Genomic DNA, 21,911 nt, shown 5'->3' with positions numbered 1-21,911 from the left:
ATAACAATGTTTGTTTCCCTTTAATTTCATTCTGTTTAGGATATATTCATGAGTAAAATAAAATATCCAACAGATATTTTGAGTATTAAAGCCAAGTGAGGTATTGGTTATTATTTTTATAACAAATTTGAAATAAGATTTCTTCACCAAAAGGCAAAAGCTTTTTTTACTCTTATCTCCAATTGTTTCAGTTTATCCTCTAAACTCAGGACATGATTTTAAATAGCTTTCTTTAACATCAGGTTTTAAATTTTGATCAGATTAAAAGCCCTTCTAGCAGGAGTAACTTTGCCACCACATGAGAAAACTATGAACTGCTGGCTAGGTGGGAACTACGGTAGAAATGTAATTCTGGTTTTCAAACAGATGCCTTGGCGACTACTAATAGTCTCTAATAAATTTAGCAAGGCTAAAAACAAAAGACAGCGAAACAGACACATTTTCCAAAAAGTAACAACGGTTTATTTCATCTCAATATGTGAATGAACACATAAGGCTTTATTGGTGTTGTCCTGGAACTAAACATATATAATGTCTTGTCAGTTAAACTATCACAACATAAAAATGACATATTTTAGATTTTCTTTAATAATATTCAGGTGGGATACATTGTGTTTGGCTTTATTAAAATCTCTTGGGGAAAGAAAAAAAAAAACACTGTAAAACAGCTTAAAGTGGTGTTTCTGAGATTTCCTGTTGTGAAACTTCAAATCAAACATGTATTATTCTTGAAAATCTCACATGTGAGATTTTGAAGCCATCTTAAGCAAATACTTTATATTAATCATATGAAAAGACATTATTTTTCTGTCAGTTTAAAGCTGAGGAACGTGAACGCTCATCAGGAAACCTCAGTAACTACAGAATATTTCCAGCAGAGGGCGCCAGAGTGGTACCTTTGTGCATTTAATGAAACATGCTATAACAGGAGTTACACTTGATATTAAACTGATAGAGTGCTGATTCTATCCTTTCACACAAGACAGTTGCTGGTTTCATGATAAAACATCTCGTCTACAGTAACACTGATTTTTGTCATTAAGAAAACAAAAAAAATAAAATAAACGTCAATTCAGACGCTTCAAAATGCTGTTGGACAATAACTTCTCCCAAGAGTAATCTGTAAAGGTGTCAAAGTATAAAAGTGTGACGGAGGGAAATGTGACACATTTAACAGCTTAATGGTAAACTAATAATTGAAGACATAAAGGTTGAAAGAAAAAATAAGGATAGTACACAGAATGGAATAAGTGTTTCGTTTTAACGTAAACATAAAAAACAAAATACTTCAAAGCCTCTAAGAGTCCTGAGTTTATAAAAAATAAACCAAACAGACAAAAAGGCCAGAGTTTTACATCATAGAAATCCAGTGAATTTTTAACAGATCAGGTTTTACAGAAACTTAAGTTAAACATCTTCTAAAGACATCAGCGGCTCTTTGTTTATGAGCAGAACTCATTCTGCAGGAAAAAGAGCACCTTCCTGTAAAATGTAAAGCTTGTGACACTAAGGGTGAGTGGTGACCTTAGTTTTTTTTTTCAGGGTGATGACAAAATCCATGACAATATGACAAAAAAAACCTTAAGAGAGTTTGTTTGATGTAACATCATCTTTCTCAGAGGAAAATGATCCAGGTTGATCTCAGGTGAAAAAGAGCTTTTAACGCTGCATTTGAATGAACTCAAATTTGACAATTTTTCTTTTTTTAAAATTGTAGATTATAAGGTACCGAGATTGAAGGCACCATGGCAGCTGCTACTGAGTGAGAGTCTCCTTCATCTCACTACCTGCACCTAGAACCTAAATGATAAAAACAAAATGTTAAAAGCTTATCACCCCAGTAAAAGGTGAATGGGTTGGTATGAATCTGCATCTTCAGTTACATAATTCAGTTTGATTTATGGAGGATTGTCTGGAAGAACCTGAGCTATTGCTGGAGAGTCCACTGGAAACAAAATACAAAGAATTAGGCTGACTGCTTAAACTACAGTTTAACTTTATCCAGTAGTTTTGTAGGCTGGACCAAGTGATGCTGCTTTAGTTCAGTAGATGTTAAATGCAGCTGCCAGCAGAGAAATCATTTATTAGCTGCAAATGACATCATACAGACTCACCAAACCTCTGCTAAAGATGCTTGAAATGACTTTATCTTCACTACCTGATATTCAACATTTAAAAAAATCCAACCTTTAATCAAAGTGTAGGTTTTCTTTTATTACTCATAAAGAGTTCATCAGATTGTAACTTTAAATCAATAATTGATGAACTTCTGCTTCTCTAGGCTTAAAAATATGAAGCAGAACAGAGCCTGGTTTCTTTTACCCATTCTTAAAAATAGAAACGAGAAGAGAAAATATCACTTAAGACTGGAAAACACAACAAGACATGAACTCCTCTGAATGTGTCCATATCTACAACCAGACACGATAAAAACATCTGAATTCACTGGAATTTTCAGCGAGTCTGGATAACGACAGATCATGCAGGTAAACAAAAGGACTGACAGCTTCACACCCTCAATGCCAATGAGTTGTTCAGCTCGGCACGGCGGAGTTTGGTGGTGCTGTGGGACTATAACATTTGCAAGTGTGCCAGAGACTCATTAAAATAGCATGACATCTTTAATAAAATATTTGGTTTTCTTCAAATAAAACAGATTTGTTTTGTTTCCAGGTTTAATGACATGAAAACAGCTTAACAGATACCAAATCAACCCTTTTCCCTTAACACCTCATCCCATAGAAAAACCACTAGGAGAGCATAAGGAAACCAGGGATGTTCCACACTTAATAAATTACTTAAAATTAAAGGTTGGATTTCTCCTAAACTTGCCACTAAATTTTGTACAAATCTTTCCCTTGGATTCAGGTTATATTAATCAACAGTCATAGAAAACATTTGTTGAGGATTTCAGGGTGGAATCCTGAAGAGACGAGGACTAAATTTAAACTCCACCCGTCTGCTTTTAAATGTTTTCACAAAACAGAAATGGGGCAGCCTAAAAGAAATGTTCAGTCTCAGTGAAAGCCAAGCTGGAAGATCTGAGGCCATAACACTGAGCAGGAAGTTTCTCAACACCTAAATCAGTGTCTGAAAGTCATTCACCTGAAAAATAAAAATAACTGGACAGCTATAGAAATAATATCATTTTCTGTATCAGTGTCCGAAGGAGTTTTTATGTGAAGCAGAATGACTATTTTCTTTACCCTGTGATGAGGTGGGGATTCCAAGTAACTGCTGGTACAATCTGCATGTGGTTTGTAAATGACAAATAAGTGGGGATGGTTTTGTCTTTGAAGTGGGAATAAAGAGGTCATTTTGTCAGCGGGAACCTTCCACAGACCCAGACTGAGACAGACTGTCCTGATGCTCTCATTCACAGCTGGCAGCAGTGCCTGAAGAAACCATCTGACAAGGCTTTTGGCCGCTGCAGGTTCTCCGTTACCACACTTGCTCTGTAGGAAAGAGTAAAGGCCATCCAGCAGAGGTGGCTGCTTCTACCTGCGGGGCTGAGGACGAGCGTGTCGAGGCAAAGAGGAGGAAGGGCTGGAGGAGGTTGAAGGAGAGCATGGTGACATGGAGGCCAGGGAGGCTGTGGCAGCGGCGTCCTCTGCCTCCTCCAGCTCCCCGTTCGCTCCGTGGAGCTCCTGGCTCACGCTGGACTGTAAGGCAGCAGGGGTCAGCCATTCTTTGGGCAGGCAGCTCTGGAGGAATGGCACGCAGGAGCTGAAGTAGGCCAGACGGTTGACCCAACGAGGGATCTCCCTGCCACACAGGATCTGAGCAGTACAAATAAAGGAGGTGAGAAATATACAACAATCTGCCTTACAATTGGTGTGACATCATTAAGACCCAAACGACTAGAGGATACCACCAAACTATTTTTAAGGCAGCAGCAGACGCTGCCGATAGGGGTTTAAAGATTATTTCTGATTTTAAACTTTGGCTTGGGAAGTCAGCAGCATAAAACAATGGTTTTATTTATATAAACACATATTGTTCATTTAAATGCTAGTGTTCTTAGGTAGCAGCAAAAAGAAGATGAAATGTCTCCTAACTTGTTTCGCTAGAAAGAGAATCCAAGGCATACTAGCAGTCATATGATGATCTCATAGCTGGTCCTGTTTTTGTTCCAGGGGGCGGCCATCAGAAAGAAGAAGCTAATCCATAAATATCCTCCTAATTACCCACACCCCCATGGTTTACCCATTGCAGATAGGAAGACTTTTTACAGTCAACACAAACAGCTTCATGTGAAATGAGAATCCAGATGAAATGGAAGCAGGTAATGGAGGTTTGCAACAATTTGGTCACTAAAACACGTCATTGCCATCTATTCTAGTATTTATTTAAAAAGTAAGGTGTTCTAGTCAATGTAATTTATTCAAAGCAATACTAATTTTGTTTGGTAAGTACCAGTGGATGTAATTTGTGCCCTGTTTAATCCTTTCAATCTTTTCTATGTTGTTTTTGCAGATAAAAGGGATTCATCCTCTGCTTATGTGCTTGTTCTGTCTTGATCTAAATGACTGATGACACACCTTAAGGAAGGATGAGAGTAGAAAACAAAGGAGGATATTGTATATATAGTAGGATAGGATACAATGATGCAACAAAGGAAAACTAACGGAAAATGTATGTTGTATGTTCTCCAAAAATCCACAAAAACATGACCACACCATAGACTTGTGTAACCAGATCATAACAGTGAGGAAGCTCTGGCTTGTTTACGAAAACAGGTGACAGACCAATATGATCTCTGGAGAAGAAATTATTACGCCTGATCTGCTCTTCTCTACCTTACCTGATCTAAAAATGAGTTCGATCCAGAGGGAAATTGTTAAAATCAGCCAAACAATAACGACAATTTTTTCCGTTTTTCCACTGACTGTATGTCTGAACTCTAAACTGTTATTTCCTGAGAGAGGGTTTCTCTGTGTGGTATTTACAGCACATATGTTCTACATCAGTGTTTGTGTCTGAGTGTATGCCAGCTGGCTCTGCACGTCCAGGCTTGTATCAGTAAGCTCTAGCTGCTAACTGTAAGACTCCCTGCTCATTAGTCACTCCAGCATAAGCTGATTGGTGGCTCACACACACAGACATGTAGGCAACGCTACCCAGAGCAGAATGAAAACATAAGCTTGTTTAAGCATTGGGATATGTAACATTAATCTGTTTTTTGCAACAGCATCCAGTTGGAGTTATATTTAACATGGTTTCAACTTAATGTTAGTTTTATGTAAGGAGATAAAATGGCCTAATATGGAATTTTTTTTTTGTACCCCACCTCTGAAAGTGCTGAGGAAAAGTGGTTGCAGTTCTTGTGCATGAGGTGGTAGGCATTGCCCTTGTATTCCTTCCCCATTTCCTCCATGATCTTCTCCACATCCTCCTCTGTGAAGTCCGTGCTGCCCAGGACTATGGCTTCTCTGCAGAGGGGAAACCAACATCATTCATCACAGAGCGCAGGGTCATTTTATTATGCTAAATAAATGGATCGCTTCAAAATATGGTAATATTCAGTAAAAATCCAATTTACATAAATGTTTTAAATTGCTCTTATAGGACGATCGATGCATTTCTAATAAGAGTATTTTCAAATTTTCTTTAGGAGGTTATCAGAAAACAGTCTTTGAAAAGACTCGTACCTGAGTCATTTCTCCCTCATGATCCAAACCTACAGTCTCCTACTCTGTATGAGGACACCATGCAAGGCTGTGTGTTTGTTTGTGTGGAGTCTCTCTAAAGCCATAGGGCAGGTCAACTAGAGCAGAAGTAATACGCAGCAGCACAGCAGCTCTGGATAAACAGAGGCTCTCCTAACATACTGAACCGACTTCTCTGCCATTTCTCTGACTTCAATCCAACTGCAGAGCAAACCATTCAAAATAAAACCCTCTGTTGCAGTTAACTAAAGGACCAAACCCAACCTCAATAAAGCAATCTGACAGTCTATATCTTTGTATTAATAAAATACAACATGGAATTGCATATATTCCTTGTTTTGAGGAATTCCAATATGTAACATGGCACAAAAATAATTATATAATTTACCGGTATGTAATATTTTTACTGAATTATGTCAACTCCATAAGGCCCTTTTTCCAAGTTTCTGGAACATAAAAGAAAATAAATGCAATAAAAATGCATTTTATGTCAGTAATTAAATATAATAAAACGTTTGTATTGCTATTGTGGAGGATTTCCATTGATTTTTGAAGAGACCTGCCCTCTCCCATTTAAAAAAAAAATGCAAATGCACACCCCTGTACCCTCTCCTGAGAGGGAACGCCTATTAAACGCGTACGGGAGCGTGCACAAGCCCATTTCTCCTCGTGCACTCTCTGTTTAAAAGTTGCTGTTTGCAAGAAGAAATTTTTCCTCCATGTCAGGCTCACCATCGGTAAGTAAAAATAGGGACCAGCAAGTAGGATGGCTTTACATAAACATATCACCAGAATGATTGACATTTAGGAGGACCACTTATTTTGATGATCCAGCCGGAAAAAGGACATCCTCCACTATACCTTTAAATATGTTGATAGAACAAACAATCTTTAAATGGCATATACACATTCCCTCTTTTCTTTGAGGTATTACATAACCATTCTGATTTTGAATAACCTTGAAATATTTCCTGTGTTTATTTTGAAAGAGATTGTAATCTTAAATCCAATATAAAATCAGAAAAATTTCAAATCCAAAAATATATGCCTTTTATACACTAAAACAAATGCATCAACCTCAAGGCCAGTGGTCGGTCCTGGCCTAGTAGTGCAATTTATCCAGCCCTCAGGACCAAAACAAACACTAAGATGCCATATGAAATATCGGCATATGTTTTAATAAAGTGTAAAAAGAGGCTAAACTTGTTAAATTAATGGGAGTAAAATGATTAAAAAAAAATAGCTGGGAGTTCTTTGAAAATTAAATGTTGAAATCCAAAGTTGTATTTATAAGGCAGCAATGGGCCCTTTAAAAAAGGCTTGATGAGGTAGAAGTGACCTCATATTAAAATGAGGTGACAACCTTCCACTAGAAAGTGGAAGTCTTTTCTTCGTAGCAAGAGATTTAACCTCTTAACATCCACCTCATTTTGGGTAATCCTCGCCTATTTTGCATATCCAAATGGAAAAGCAAATAACTTAGGAAGTGTAAGCTCAAATTACATGTGCAATACATTATTTAAAAGCTAACACCCTCTAGTTTCTGAATATATTAATTCATACTGGGTGAGCAGAAGACAGACCAAGATGCATCAGTTCAAACATGACTCAAAGTTGTTGTTTTTTATTCTCGGAAATTATGTTTTGCCTTTTTTGAACAGATATTCTTGAGAAAAAGCAGGTTTTATTGTATTATATTTGTTTTACATCATGTCAACCACAAATGCAGAAAAGTTCAGACCTCTAGCTATAACAGTTCCAGAGCTGTGGGGTTTTGAACCTTTTGTGGCTCCACCTACTGTTAAAACTTTTTTCTGGTGAAATTTTATGCATTCTGAATTATTACCCCTACTTAAGATCCACCAAATCGCTGGCAACCCAGTGGTTTTAAAATGGCAATCAAGGTACATTTCTACAGCTCCAACATGGTGGAGAATCTTAGTTTTAATGCAATTAATGAAGAGAAAAGGGGTTAGATTTCCTCAATTGATCTACAATAAACAATTAGAGAAGATTAAAGAAAAAGGACTAATTACTGATCAGGATCTGATTGTTGCAACTCTTGTTAAATACAATGACAAAAAAAATCTTTATGATGGGAACAAAGGTACTACTCCACTTACCATTGACATTAAGACTTTTCTGTTGGACGCTATCACTTAATGATGACTGGTCCCTAAATTTGGCTGTTTAGAGTGAGGTGTTTGACTTCGAGTAAAAAAGAGGTAGTTGGAAAGAGAAAAAAAATCTAAATAACTTGAGACATTCTTTGTGTGCCAATTCTGACATTTACTGCCTATTTAAATATTTTTTGTTGTTTAACTGCTTTGTAACTGCATCTGTAGCGGATGAAGAAACAAATCTGCAGTTTTTCTGTCTTCATTGAGATCATTCTGTTTTTAGTCTAAAGTGGACTGAATAACTATCTCAGCTAAATGGTTGATTATGCAATAAGTGAATCAGCTGAATTTACGCAGAAGACACGTTTTCTGACTTCCAGGTTGCGTAATAATTTCCAAAGAAAAAAGAAAGAGAGACATTGTGCTTGTCTGAAAAGTAATGAAACCAACCCCGCCTACGTACTTGAACTTAAACGTTTCGCCAAGTTCAGTTGCGTCACCTGGAGTGATCTCAAAGATCCCTGAGAATGGGTATGGATGTCCACCGTAGGCAAACTCTGAACACAAGAACAGACTCATTTTAGCACAAGTAGAAAGAAAGGCCTTCGTTAACTAATGTTTGTAGACATGTCTTAGAGGAAAAAAATATTTTTCACTATATTAGGATGATACCTTCTGAGCATTTAAAAAAAAAAGCATATACTTCCAGAACTATCAGAGTATTTGGTATATAATCTCTGGCCAACCTTACCTCTTCCATAGATCTCAATTCCTGAGTGAAAAACTCCAATACCCAGAGAGCTGGTGAACTCATTGATCCAATACTGCAACATAATCAAAAAAAGAACACGTTAGGTCAAAGTCTGCATTATATACTGCTGGGTAAGTGAAATGCTCCATACTATGCTTAACCCGGTTACGCACAGCATGTATGGACAACATTTAATGATACTTCAAGGCCTATCTGCAAAGTTTCTAGTCCATCGAACCCTATAGTCAAAATATTTGGTGAACCATCCAATTTATACCAAAACCAGCAGAACTCTGTATTTTAGCTGGAAGATTTTACTGTAAATGTGTTAAACTAATATATATAATGTCATAGAGGGGCAAGTGTAAGGCCCATGCCTATAACAGACAGACAGACAGATATTAGGGCTGCAACTAACATCTAAACTAACTGTTGATTATTTCTTTGATGAATCGATTATTATTCGGAAAGCCAAAGGTTTCTTAAAGGAGGTTTCTTAAAGAAAAGTCCACTTGAGTTTTGGATAAATACAAAATGTTAACATATCTTATTACAATCTTGGTATTATTGCTGCTCATGGTGTATTGTTTTTTTCAGATATGGCATGTTTTATAGACTCTATACTCCAGTTAACGATTAATTTATATATATATATATATATATATATATATATATACATACATACACACAACAACTAACCAGTAATGGAAAATATTACCACTAGAATGAAAAATAAAAAACCACAAAACACATTAGTACTTTAAAATAGTAATATTTTTTCACACTAGTAAGGCAATGATGACATACTTTGTAGGCCTATATGGACTTCCAAAAAAATGCTATTTCAATAAATTTTTCATCACAAAAACAAGAAGTCCAAATGAACCTTTGATCCTTCAACAAAACCTTAAATGCAATCACATCAGGCTAAAATGCAACACAATGATGCAAATCATCACTATTTTTACATTCACTTATTACTCTGGCCATTTTGTTTTATTTTGACATTTATGTTTCCTGTTTAAAATAGAGACTCTCAGTGCCAGATGACTAGAGGTGAGTATTGGCATGAATGTTGCGATTCGATACATGTCGCGATACTTGGGTCACGATACGATATTATCACGATATTGCAGTATCACTATATATTGCCATATTTTCCCCAGCTATCAAAATCAAATGATGAGATAAAACAGCAAGTGCTGTATATTTTCATCAAAAAATATTGATTAGGTATTATTAACCATGTTGTTTGGGGTTTTCTTCCACTGTGACTGCCTCAAATACAGATTTGGTGCTGCACGCACAGTTAAAGGGCTCCACAGCGCTTTCTGCCAGAGTGGTGGTGCAGAGGTAGCCCATTTTCCCATCAATGTTTTATGTAACCATTTTTTTTTTAAAATCGATACTAAGAAGTGAAAGATCGATATTATATTGGGCAGCCGAATATCACGACATATCGCCAAAACGATTATTTCCCACACCCCTACAGATGACAACATATATTTGGCCCAATTCTTTAAACTAAGGTGACAGAACCAACAGCTGCCATCCACAAATGTTGGAAATGACATTTATTGGTCAGAGTCTCACATAGGAATAGTATAAAAATGTCTATTAGGGACACATTACTGCCTTAACTGCAGCAGCATTTCTCTCTCATTCTACCAACTGACCAGTAGGTAAAAATAATATATTAGCACAGGAAGAGCTTTTATACTTAACTCACATGCTGCTTTTTATAATTTAAAATCAGCATAAACTTTCCAATGTTCACATTGCTTAATTCATCTGCCGCTGCTTCAAACTTGTGATGTAGAGAGTTTGTAGAGATAACGTCTTCTGGGTAAATATCACAATATACCCAGGAGATGTAAAAACCTGCCTCAGGTTGAAGTTTTTGACACAAAGCAACATTTTGATAATCTGCTGTTCTTTTGGCGACAAAGAAACAGTTTTAGAACCAAACTTGTGATTTTCTTTTTCCTTTGGGGCTACCCCAAAAATAAAGGAAGTCTTTGTCAACTTGTTGGCTATGACTGCTCTCTTTAGAAACTTTATGTGTGAAAAACATGAACAACAACAAAACCCATGCATCGCTGCAAGAGAATCCTCTCATGAACAGTTCTAAAACATTAAAGGCTGCTGATGGGAGTCAAAGTAACTGAGACAATGAGTGTCTGGGATATTTTTCCACAAAGTTATAGCAAGTAATTTGAAAAAGACTGCTTTAAATCTTTGCTAAGTGTTAAAACATTTCTTAAACAAAGGGATGAAAACAGAGCAATGACTAAACTGAAACAGCTTTTGCTGTATTTTTGTGGTTAAACCCCAAATGAACGTCACTGCTCTAAAAATGCAAAGGAAATGAGAGACCGAAAGAAAGGAAATGACTATCAGACATACATATAAGGGTTTATCGAGTCTGCTTTTAGCTGGTTATCTTAAAAGTCTGATTTTTAGGTCTTAAAAGCCAATTTTTTCTTTTCAGATCACATTTAAATCTAAGTTTCTACCTTCATGCTTCAGAGAACAAAGGACAAATCAAATGCTGAACTCCTGAAACTCCAACAAGCTTTGCAACGGTGCAAAAAGAGTACATGTACATCACAGTAACATAATCCTATCTTTAATTATTTAGCATCAATAAGACCTGATAGCGGTGAGTTGTTCCCTCTTGGTCAGGGTCCGGCTCTCGATAAAATGAAGGAGTTTATATTTTTTGTAGTTTTGTTATGATGAGCAAGGAGATGGGACTGGGTTCTTATCTGGAGTAATGCAGGCATTGCTTTGATCTTTCATATCAAAGACTGGTCATATGCTTTCACACAGAATTTGGGAGATCCTTTATACAAGCAGGTCAAATAAACCTCTTTCGTTTAATCCTGGGACTCAGTCAGCTGATGACGGGATGAGGAGTTCCTGGTTCTGGCATCGCCACAATGCAACGGTTCCTCTGAGAGGAGATCCCAGGCCTTATTGGAGGTCATATTTCCCTTCTGGGTTAAGATTTCCTTGGTATCCCCAGAATCAGCTGGAGAATCAATGAATAAGCAGAATGGATGGGAGAAAATGCATTTAATATTTTTAAGAATTTCAACTCAAACTTTCTGTGACAAAAGTCTGCCACAAACTAATAATTTTTTACCTTCTATTTCCACAATGAAGGTTGTTCCATTAAAAGTGCCTCTAATGTTTTATTTTATCACCAAGCTTTTGTTTTTTTCTTCTTAATGACAGCAGAGGGACACAATAAGCACATCCTCCTCAGTTACAAACAGACCTAATGTCCTACCATGTTTTCTCATTGACAGAACAGGGTGAGATACTCCACCCGTCTGTCTGACAGTCTAGCAGGCAGTCAGGTGGTGTAAAGATAATGCTCTCTCATTACAGGGCTGCACTAAAGCACTCAGAGTGAGCCAGAAAATCCACTTAGTGGAGACAGGAGCAGGACGGTCAGGAGAGACAACAGGATGGGGAATGTGGGAGAAGAGAGAGACTGGTGCTGCACTTACATTCCTGAAAATCACGTGAGGCTATTGATCCACAGATGGAAGGATGAATTTTCATCAGTCTTAAGCACAGACACGGTTATGCACAAAAAGAAGTAAACAGATAAAATGTCAAACTTCATCCTTCTGTTAGGAAATAAAACAGATGCAATTCAATACTGGAAAAAAGGGATTTTTTTTCTTATTGTTTTGTTTTTGTTTTCTACTCTATCACTTTAATCAAGATTAACAACTATCTAACTCCTCTTGGGTCAATAAAAACATCACAAACATTTAATTTTACACATTTTTTTTAAATGAAAGATCAGATGAGGTTTTAGGGAGCGTCCCGCTGGTAGACCAGAGTCTTATCCCACTGAGACCATTACTACATGTCTTCCCCTCTCATTCATCCCATTTCCTGTCTGGTAACTGTGTGAAATAATGACATCAGATAAGGATAGGGACATAAAGAAGAATAAACTACCTGCTGTGTGACACAGAAACTAAGCACATACAAAAACTGAAGGTAATGCAATAGTAATAAAAACTCAAGCAGAAACTGTAATTATAGTCCCATATGACTAATCGACTTCCTGTAGGTCTGCAGGAGCTATTTCTGGGGCATTACAGTGACATTATTCAATTACCCACCTCCACGGTTTACTACCAGGTGTAGCAGCACAGAAACAGACCAAATGGTATTAGCACATAGGTCAAAGTTTCCAAGTATCTGAAGAAGTAACGCATCTGCTGTAAGAATTGAAACCATTGGATTATTTACTGCAGGAATGAATGATGCTAAACTAACCAGTTTAGTGGGGCCTAGCTAAAAACTCATAAGCACCATCTACACTACCCTCTGAAAACCTTCGATGCCGAGCTTGTTTCCTTATGGCTGTGTACACATCACGCTAGCACAGTTCCTCGCCTCCTAGTGACGATCTACGGTACTACTGCTCTCTAGGGGTAAACAAGCAAACCAACATGGCGGCGCCCGTAACATTCAGGAAGTTTGCGGAGAGTCAGGCAAAGAAGGCAGCCTTTGGTGAATTTACTTGACTGAGCCGGATTGTGGGATGTGGATACGAGAAACGATAGTTTAATCAGGGCTTACAGACGTGGGAAACAATGACAGACGTTGAGATTCATCACATTGCTAAGCAGACTCATCACTGGAAATCGTGTGGCAAGGCAGGGAAGCTTGTATTTTTATGAATGTCGGAAATTTCATGATTATGGAGGCTAACTGTAAGGAGAGGACGCAGTTTGCTCAAGCGCTCTTTTTTTATCTGAGAACCAACGCAGAACTGAACCATGGCGAGCCCTACTGATGAACTAGTACCAGTTTAGTGCATTTTGGTTGTGTCTGGCGCAGCCAGTTGTGCGTGCCATTTACACTCAACAGTTATCACATTACCGTGCTCGGACCAATCTCGGCACGGTTTCAGAAGGGTAGTGTAAATGGGGCTATAAACTCATATTCCCCCCCCCGAAAAAAGAAATATTGAAACGGTGGGTTTACAGGAAACACTCTAAATTTTGTTTTTTGTTTTCTAAAAAAAAAGTCTTTGCACAAGATGTTTGCTAAATGGCTGAAATAACCTTTTACTTAATCCACCTTACATCAACTGTTTTGATTGGACAAAATATTAGTACATTTAGCTGATTTTTCTTCATTTAATTATTTTAGGATTTAAACTGAAAAAGAAAAAATATACAAATACATTATTTTCCAAATGAGTTCAAATTTGCATTACATTTTTAAATATATAAACCTAACATTTGTAGCAAAGAATATCTTCTAATATCAACTTATAGAAAGCTCAACAGTTTCTGAGTGAGTTTTCAATAAAGTGCCAATTCTCTTTTTAGTGAAAATGAAAAAAATATATCTAAAGTACATAAAAGCATCACTTGCTTTCGCTTTCTATTCAGGATTTTGAAACAGGTCTTTAACATCGAAAAGCCTAATGTTATCTGAAGAAAACAGAAGAGTTTAACCAACTTGTTTTCTTCATGCAAAAAGAGACGAAATGATAAATAACTGCAGTTCAACCATTACCAATTAAAAGGCACAATAAACCATCACCTTTTATTCTGTTTCCTATCATATCCAGGTGGTCTCGTTCTGCAGAAATCTTGTTAACTGAATCAGTATGACAATAAAATACATTTTCCTGCTGTTCTTTCGAAGGATGAGTTAAAAATAAACCCAATGACTTAGTCATGAACTGACACATTGACACAGTTAATCCAGCAGACGTTTCCTGCCCAGGTGTTGCAGCAAAGAGGACGCGCAGTAATTAAACTTCAGTTACTTCAGCTTTTTTTTTTATCCCTTGTCGTCTTCCAGCTGATGGTCGCTCTTAGAATCGGCACATCAGCGGTGTAAGCCATCATTAGTGGAAGAAAGAGCGCTGTGCAACGAAAATAACCACCTGAGCAGAAACACAACGAGGTAAATAGTAGAGAAAAAATTCAACGATTGTTTCCCACCATCAGGTATTTTAGCTAACAAGCTAATCTAATTATTTGAGGAATAATCTTAGTCCCGTTGTTAAATCACAATAATATTTAATTTCTCTAGCTACTTCTTGATTATCTGGTCACCTTTAACTAAAACCTAAAAAAAAAAAAAGAGATTCTTCAAAGTTTATTATAATGAGATACTCATCTTAGGAAACTGACAAAGGTCTGTGTAACTCTGCAACGGTCTAAAACATTAAACAGTCCGCCAGGAAGTGAATATGAAAATCAACCATCCAGCAGTTACTATAACTGATCTTGAGCTGTCCTCACTGCAGAGGGAAACTTCTGGCTTTCTGCTTTGAATGTGATATCTGAATCTAAACACGAGACAAAAGACTAGCCTGTCGTTGACCTCAACTCATTTCACTTTGCATTTTCAAAACTCAAAGAGAACACTGTGTTCAAAACAGACACAGAGCTAGCTTACACAGCAGGGAAATATCTTCTCTTTCTTTTGGAAGAACAACAGTTTCATCAAGCTTAATGCTAAACATGTCATGAGAAGAAGGAGCACAAAATTCTACTTTTCATACTCAGGTTATGTGGGATGAATCACCCTGAAAAGACGGTTCTGTCCCAACTATAAAACACGGTGGTGGTAGCATTATTGAGTGTGGATGCTTCACTGAAAGTGCAGGGAAGACAAATCATAAAACAGCACTGCAAAAACGATCTAGAAAGTCAACATTTCTTAAATTAAGTGTATTTACGCTTAATTTGAACAGGTAAATAAGATAATCTGCCAATGGAATGAGTATTTTTACTCTTAAAATAAGATAATTAGATAATATGCACTTGAAATAAGACAATGCAGTTGTTTTTTTTTATTATTTTAAATGTATATTGTCTTGTTTCATGGGTAAAGTGTCTCACTTCCCTCCTCAATTCCAAAAAAAAAAAAAAAAAGGATAAAAAAATTACTTATTTAAATGTCAATATTTTTCTAGTGAGTGCCATCTTTTGACTTATAAAAGACTTCAAACTGCTACAGAAGTTGACCTTCCACACAACACAACTAAAAAAAAAAAAAAAAAAAGTTTTAAGTTAGAATAGCCAAAAGTCTGGATTTAATGCCAATTGTTGTGTGGAGAGACATGAATATTGATGTTCACTAAAAGGCTTTATCTAGTGTGACTCAGCTCTAACACTTTGCAAAAAAACTGAATTCAGTTTCTAGACATGTAAAACTGGTACTGAGGTCACTCAAATGAGCCAATTCATGTGTTTTTGCTAAGTTTGGATTCAAGGGAAGAGTACAAAAACAACCCACACCCTCCATTTGTAATTGTCCCTTTTACAGAACTGTATGTGAAAGAAAGAGGCGCTTCAAGCGTTTCTTTTTTTTAAACAGTTTAAGGAGGTCTTCCTCTCTTAGCTCTGTCTAAGCTAGCATGTTGGCTTCCCTGCAATATGCTGCGGTAGAAAAAAAATCAGATGAAGATAAGGACTTCTTAGACTTTACTGAGAAGTGACTTTTGAGGCCAGCAAGACAAGTTAGAAATGAGAGTAAGTGAAAGATTCATGGGACATAGAGGGCAGGAAGAAGATGACAGAAGAAAGAGGAAATAACAAGGAAAAGGTATGGAATGAGAAAGAAAGAGAAGAACAGGAGGGAAGAAAAATACAAACAGCTAAAAACTGTTACAGAAGTGTGTTAAATGCAAAATATTTCAAGAAACCCTCAAAGCATGATAAGGCAAATGTTCTCCAGTTTTCTTTGAACAGCAAGGATCAATCTATAGGAATAGCTTAGTACCTTTCTTACTTGCTTAAAGCGCTAACGGAGAGCATGTCAGAAAAATTTTTTTATTGGGGTATGAAAACTAAACATTTTATAGACAAAAACAACCAATGGGAGAAGGGGCAAAAGAATATAAAGAAGTGCAATGAGGAACAAACATGGAAAATGTATATGGAGCTTCAGTTTACAGTAATCCAACTCACCATTGATAAAAGGGAGGATCTTGATTTTATAGTTAATCAAAGACTGTTTTAAATGTAATCTACACGTCACGGGGATGAGAGATTTATCAGCAAATCAACTAATAAAAAAACCCTCAGAATGTAGTAAAGACTACATGGTGTCAGCATTGTTGCTAAAATTGAACTTGGGCCCAACTGTACACCAAAAACAGAAGTGTACATTTCATTTCTTAACATGCACTTTTTTTTTATCATTTCCTGTTTAAGTCTTCGACTCATCATCATCCTTAACATGTCACAAAGAGACAGAAAGTGACTTCTTTCAATATGCTAATACGATTTTCTTTTTGTATAGCAACACCAGATTAAGAGGAAATATTACCTTTGAACCATTTTCCCCTTTCTGAAACAAACAATTAGTAGTATGCATACAAATATATCTGTTATAAGTTTAAAATCTTCCTCTATGGGTCTAATTAGAAGAACTAAGCTATGCTTTGGCTGCACCGATTAAAGACTGTAATAAAGAAATAAGGGAAAAAATATTTTAAAATTATAACATTATGTGCATGCCACCAAACAATAAAAACACAAATGATTTACTGTATATTATTTTTTTCATTTACAAAAGTCTGTTTGGTTCATATCTCTATAGTTTCAAATGAGAAAAGCAATCTGGAGCTCTGGGGGATGGGGGAGGCCACTCCTATGAACCAGCTCCCCCACAGCCCCCAGCTAGACAATGTCACATGTTTATTACATTCTTTTAAAAATGAATTCAGGCAATAAAAGATAGAAACCTTGAGGTGGAGTTAAAACCCAATTTTTAAAACATTGCATTAACTGAGTTTTGGTGTATAAATATATAAAAAACATGAATTCTCACTCTTTTAAACCATAAAAAAAGATTATTTTCAATAAATAATAAAACAACAGTATGATTAAAATTCAAAGAATATTTCCAAAAAAAAGAAATGGTGGGGTTGCATGAAAGAAAAGCATCCTGGGAATGTCCTGGAAGATGGCGACACTGAAAGCTGCTGATCAGCCATGCCTGTTCAATGTTAGCTAGATCAGAACTTATTTGACTAATATGTTTTCATCTCACATTTAGCGTACAGTAGAATGTTTAAATAGTGCACAAATATGATAGCCTGATAAACCAGACTAAATGTGAGATTAAATGTGTAATTTAGTCTGGCCCTGATGAATGAGACATCAGAGAACAAGCGGTTGTTTTTCAAACCGCTGTCTGTGCCTATTGGCCAACGCTCTGACCAATGAGCACAACTGATTGTGACGTAGTAAGCGCGACAGAAAGCTGGTGGGGGAGTGTAAACAAACAGCCTGTCGGTAAATACGTCCTTCTTAAAAGTGAATGAGCGTAGAGCCTCTTCCTGCTCACGTTTCAATGATAACCCCAAGTCTGATCCTTTCAAAACTGATTCTAAAGCGTAGTCAACCCGAACTGTTTGATAGTTGTTGCCATCTTCTTTGTTGTGCTTTCTCCAGCGTTGCGCAGCTTTTTCTTCACGCCCTCAAAACCCCTCCCACTTTGCATCCAAAAGTTTAAAACACATCTCTGTGTTGTGATTGGCCTGCCAGTTCTAGGGCCTGGGACATTGAGGCTAGACCCACTCGCAAGCAAAAATGATTTTGGCCGCTGGTGGGTGGGGCTAGTTTACTAGGCTACAATATGATTCAAAACGCTGCAATTGAAACACAATTCACACTTTGTTCAATGTGCTTTCGCTGGGCCATCCTATCATTACGCTACCAATCACTGAACATTTCTGGAGGTGTCCCTGGTAGTTATTCCTTCAAATAATGAAAAACAAGGCTGTAACCACCACGGTGAAGTTAGTTTTAAGTCAATATTAGATATTTAAGCTCCACAGGGTTGGGGGCACCTAGCTCACGCTTGAACTGATTCAGGAACTCACACTTGGACAATACCTCTAATAAATTCTTTGTCTTGTGGCCAAATGATGAAAAAAAAACAATAGTAATTTGTGCTACTAGATTACACAAATGAGGTACACACGTTTCAATTCAACTTTAAGTCATTTTCACTTTTTTAAGTCGTTTTTGTTACTCAAATGTGTTGTTTTTCTTCAATAGCTTCAAGGTCCTGAGATGTCATGTACCTGACTGACATCTGAAGATGAGGCACACTTATTTTTATTTCATTTTAAGCCTTATTATTATTTTCTTTAGTTTTAAAGCCAACATTTTGCATTTTTCTTCAATAGCTTGAAGACCATATGACCTAATAACTAAAAATCTGTCAGAAATTGTTCTCATGACTAGACACAAGAGGCACACTCATTTTATTTTTTTTAATTCTAAGCCTTTTTATAGATATTCTTTTAAGATTCTTTTATTAATTATTTTTCTATTTCCTCTTTTTCTTTCAGCTCATCTGCTCTCGAAAGGTTTGAGTTTTTGTTGATTAAAAAGATTGACCTTAATTGTTTCTTGTTAAGAAATAAGAACAGGGTCTGTTTAACAACCTTGAGTTGGAAATGTCAATGACACGTTAATTTCCAATTGAATCTGGATAACAGGCCTCGCACTGCCTTTATAAAAAAAAAAATGACATGATATATACCATATGTGTTAGGCACTAACATATCTCAGAGTAATGTGGATGTCATCCACTGAATCAAATTAAGCACAAAATATTATTTTTGGTCATACCGTGTCTGCTCTCTGTTTCTTACTAACATCAGTATCACTGGCAGCTTTACTCTCCCCCATATGACAAGGTATAAAACCCCAACATGTGTAAACAGGTAATCCATTAGTTCATGAAACTTTGTCATAAAGTGTACTTATCGCTAAAAGAAATTCTTTACATGTGTGAAAAGAATAAAGTTGAGATATGACATGGTTTCTTGGGATCTGTTTAATGTTACTCTGGGTCAGAGGTCACTGATTAGCGGACGCAGGTCCGCATCCGGACCCACCTGCTCACTAATCCAGACCCAACCTTATTTCAAACATTTATAAATTGCCGCATGTTGTCCGACGTCAGTGTCCAATTTCACTTGTGCCACTTTTCCTGTTTGTATGGTAAAGCCCTGCGGGACCAGGATAAATGAGATGCAGTTCTCTTTTTCTGGCCATTTTAACGTTTAAATGACCCCACAAATGTGATGCTCCAGAAACACAATCTGCCCAAAGGAAGGTCAGTTTTGTAGCTTCTGTAATGAGCTAAACTGTTTTCAGATGTGTGAACATGACTGCAAAAGGGCTTTCTAATCATCAATTGGCCTTCTGAGCCAATGAGCAAACACATTGTACCATTAGAACACTGGAGTGATAGTTGCTGGAAATGGGCCTCTATACATCTATGTATATATTGCACCAAAAACCAGACATTTGCAGCTAGAATAGTCATTTACCACATTAGCAATGTATAGAGTGTATTTCTTTAAATTTAAAACTAGTTTAAAGTTATCTTCATTGAAAAATACAGTGCTTTTCCTTCAAAAATAAGGAAATTTCAATGTGACCCCAAACTTTTGAAGGGTAGTATATATATATATATATATATATATATATATATATATATATATATATATATATATATATATACACCCTAAAAAATATGAAAAGGCTTAAAACAGAATAACGAATGAATTAGCCTCATCTGTCCCATCTACTAGAGCAATTTCATATAGATTTTCACTCAATTGGTGACCTAAAGCTATTGAAGAAAAACAATTTGAATTAAAATGTGTGCATCTCATTTATTTAATCTAGTAGCATGAATTATTATTGTTTTCCTTTAGTTGGCAACAAGTGTTAAAATGTTTTTCTTTTTGTTTCTACCATAGTGTTCGGTTCGGAAATTTGTTGACGGTCCCTAAGTGAACCACTACCCATGAGCAGAGGGAGCAACAGAGAAACACAGTATTTTCACTTTCCTCATAAAAAAGAACGTCCCAGTGTTTATTTTACAAAGTGTTTCTAAAATACCGATGAACCAAAGCGACATAAAAGCTTCATATCGTCCTTTTTTCTTACCATATCATAGACATTTAGTATGATCGGCTCGTTTGCCATCACTGGCATCAGGATCTCGGCCCCTTTCCTCTCTTCTTCCCCGCGGCTTTTTCCTTCTCCTTCCCTCGGTGCGAGATCCAAACCCTCGCCTCCTAAACCGTCTTGCCGCCGTCACTTTTTCTAGGCGGTATATTCAGTTTGAAAATTCTATTATTAACCTCGCTGTTAAAACGTAGCAGTTCCGATGATATATCCTATCGTCCAACATCTGACTGGCTTTGTCCAAATCCCCGCTGAGGGGGGGAGCAGCGGCGGCGGACGGATGAGCCTCCTCGGTGTCCAAATTAAACCACTAGCTAAACCCGCCGGCTACCGGCGTCGTAAAGAGATATATTTGAGCTCCATTTACAGTGGAAAAATTTTTGTCTCATCTTCCAAGAACAGCCACTGTTATAAACAACATACTTCTGAGTAGTGATGGGTCCAGATACGCCGATGCGCATGCGCAGATTCACGGAGCGAAACAGCAATGTCGGTGAGCGTGTTGTTCCAAGAAAGTCACGTGATTGATAGTTTGTAACTGACTGGTGCCCTCTGCTGCCTTCGCGTGGTAGCGGAAATACTAAAACTCAACCTGAAAATTGCACATTATCACCCACTTATGTCGTAATTACCATTCCCACTGGAAACAATATACCAGTTTAATAGTGGAGAAACTATTGGTCAGCTTTATACTTTTTTTTCCATACAGAAAAACTATTTTCTGAGAATGTATGTATTTATGAGCAACTATGCAAATTAACAAACATCTAAAAAAAAAAAAAGTACACCATTATTATTAAACTGGTATATTGTTTTTTTTTTTAGAGTTGTGAAACAATATTGGACCCTGCAAAACACAGATTTGCCTTCAGAAAGCCTTAGAAGGGCAACAGTCATGTTAAAAAAGTAAACCTATGCATGAAATTCTTTTTTTTTTTTTTTTTAAGTGTTTTCATAAGGTTTTTTTTTTTGGCATTCATATAAATATACTGGTGTGTGATAACTTAGCAAAACGTCTATTTTGAATATATATATATATATAATATATATATATATATATATATATATATATATATATATATATATATATATATATATATATATATATATATATATATACAATCTGGGGCCTGAGCAAGACCCTTATCCCCACATTTTGTTGCTCTTTACTTGTCACAGAGTAATGACGAGATAAAAGCTGAAATATATTAATACAGTACATTTTATATTTATCACCGTTTTAACTTGTGTCGTTTTTAAATGACCGTTATTGTTTGATTTTTATCAGATGCTCGCTACTAGTCATTCTATTCATTTGATGCATCCTCTTCTTCCTGTAGCAGATGAACTAGGAACTCTATTACTGTCA

The 21,911-nt window shown here is 36.6% G+C and overlaps 1 protein-coding gene across 1 annotated transcript; it reads right to left on the bottom strand.

Annotated features, from left to right (window-relative positions):
• Window positions 1-1,941: 1,941 nt before the first annotated feature.
• On the bottom strand, window positions 1,942-21,006 carry LOC107089908 (desumoylating isopeptidase 2). The gene is made up of 5 exons (XM_015382965.1): window positions 20,522-21,006; window positions 8,541-8,613; window positions 8,253-8,346; window positions 5,291-5,432; window positions 1,942-3,779 (listed from the first exon to the last, which is right to left on the bottom strand). Exons 1-5 carry the CDS (start codon window positions 20,567-20,569, stop codon window positions 3,498-3,500), a joined length of 639 nt encoding a protein of 212 aa, XP_015238451.1. The 5' UTR covers window positions 20,570-21,006; the 3' UTR covers window positions 1,942-3,497.
• Between the last annotated feature and the right edge of the window lie 905 nt (window positions 21,007-21,911).

Source organism: Cyprinodon variegatus, unplaced genomic scaffold, assembly GCF_000732505.1.
Source record: "Cyprinodon variegatus isolate N-32 unplaced genomic scaffold, C_variegatus-1.0 Scaffold270, whole genome shotgun sequence".
Taxonomy (NCBI): domain Eukaryota; kingdom Metazoa; phylum Chordata; class Actinopteri; order Cyprinodontiformes; family Cyprinodontidae; genus Cyprinodon; species Cyprinodon variegatus.
This window is presented reverse-complemented; position numbering and strand designations above follow the sequence as displayed.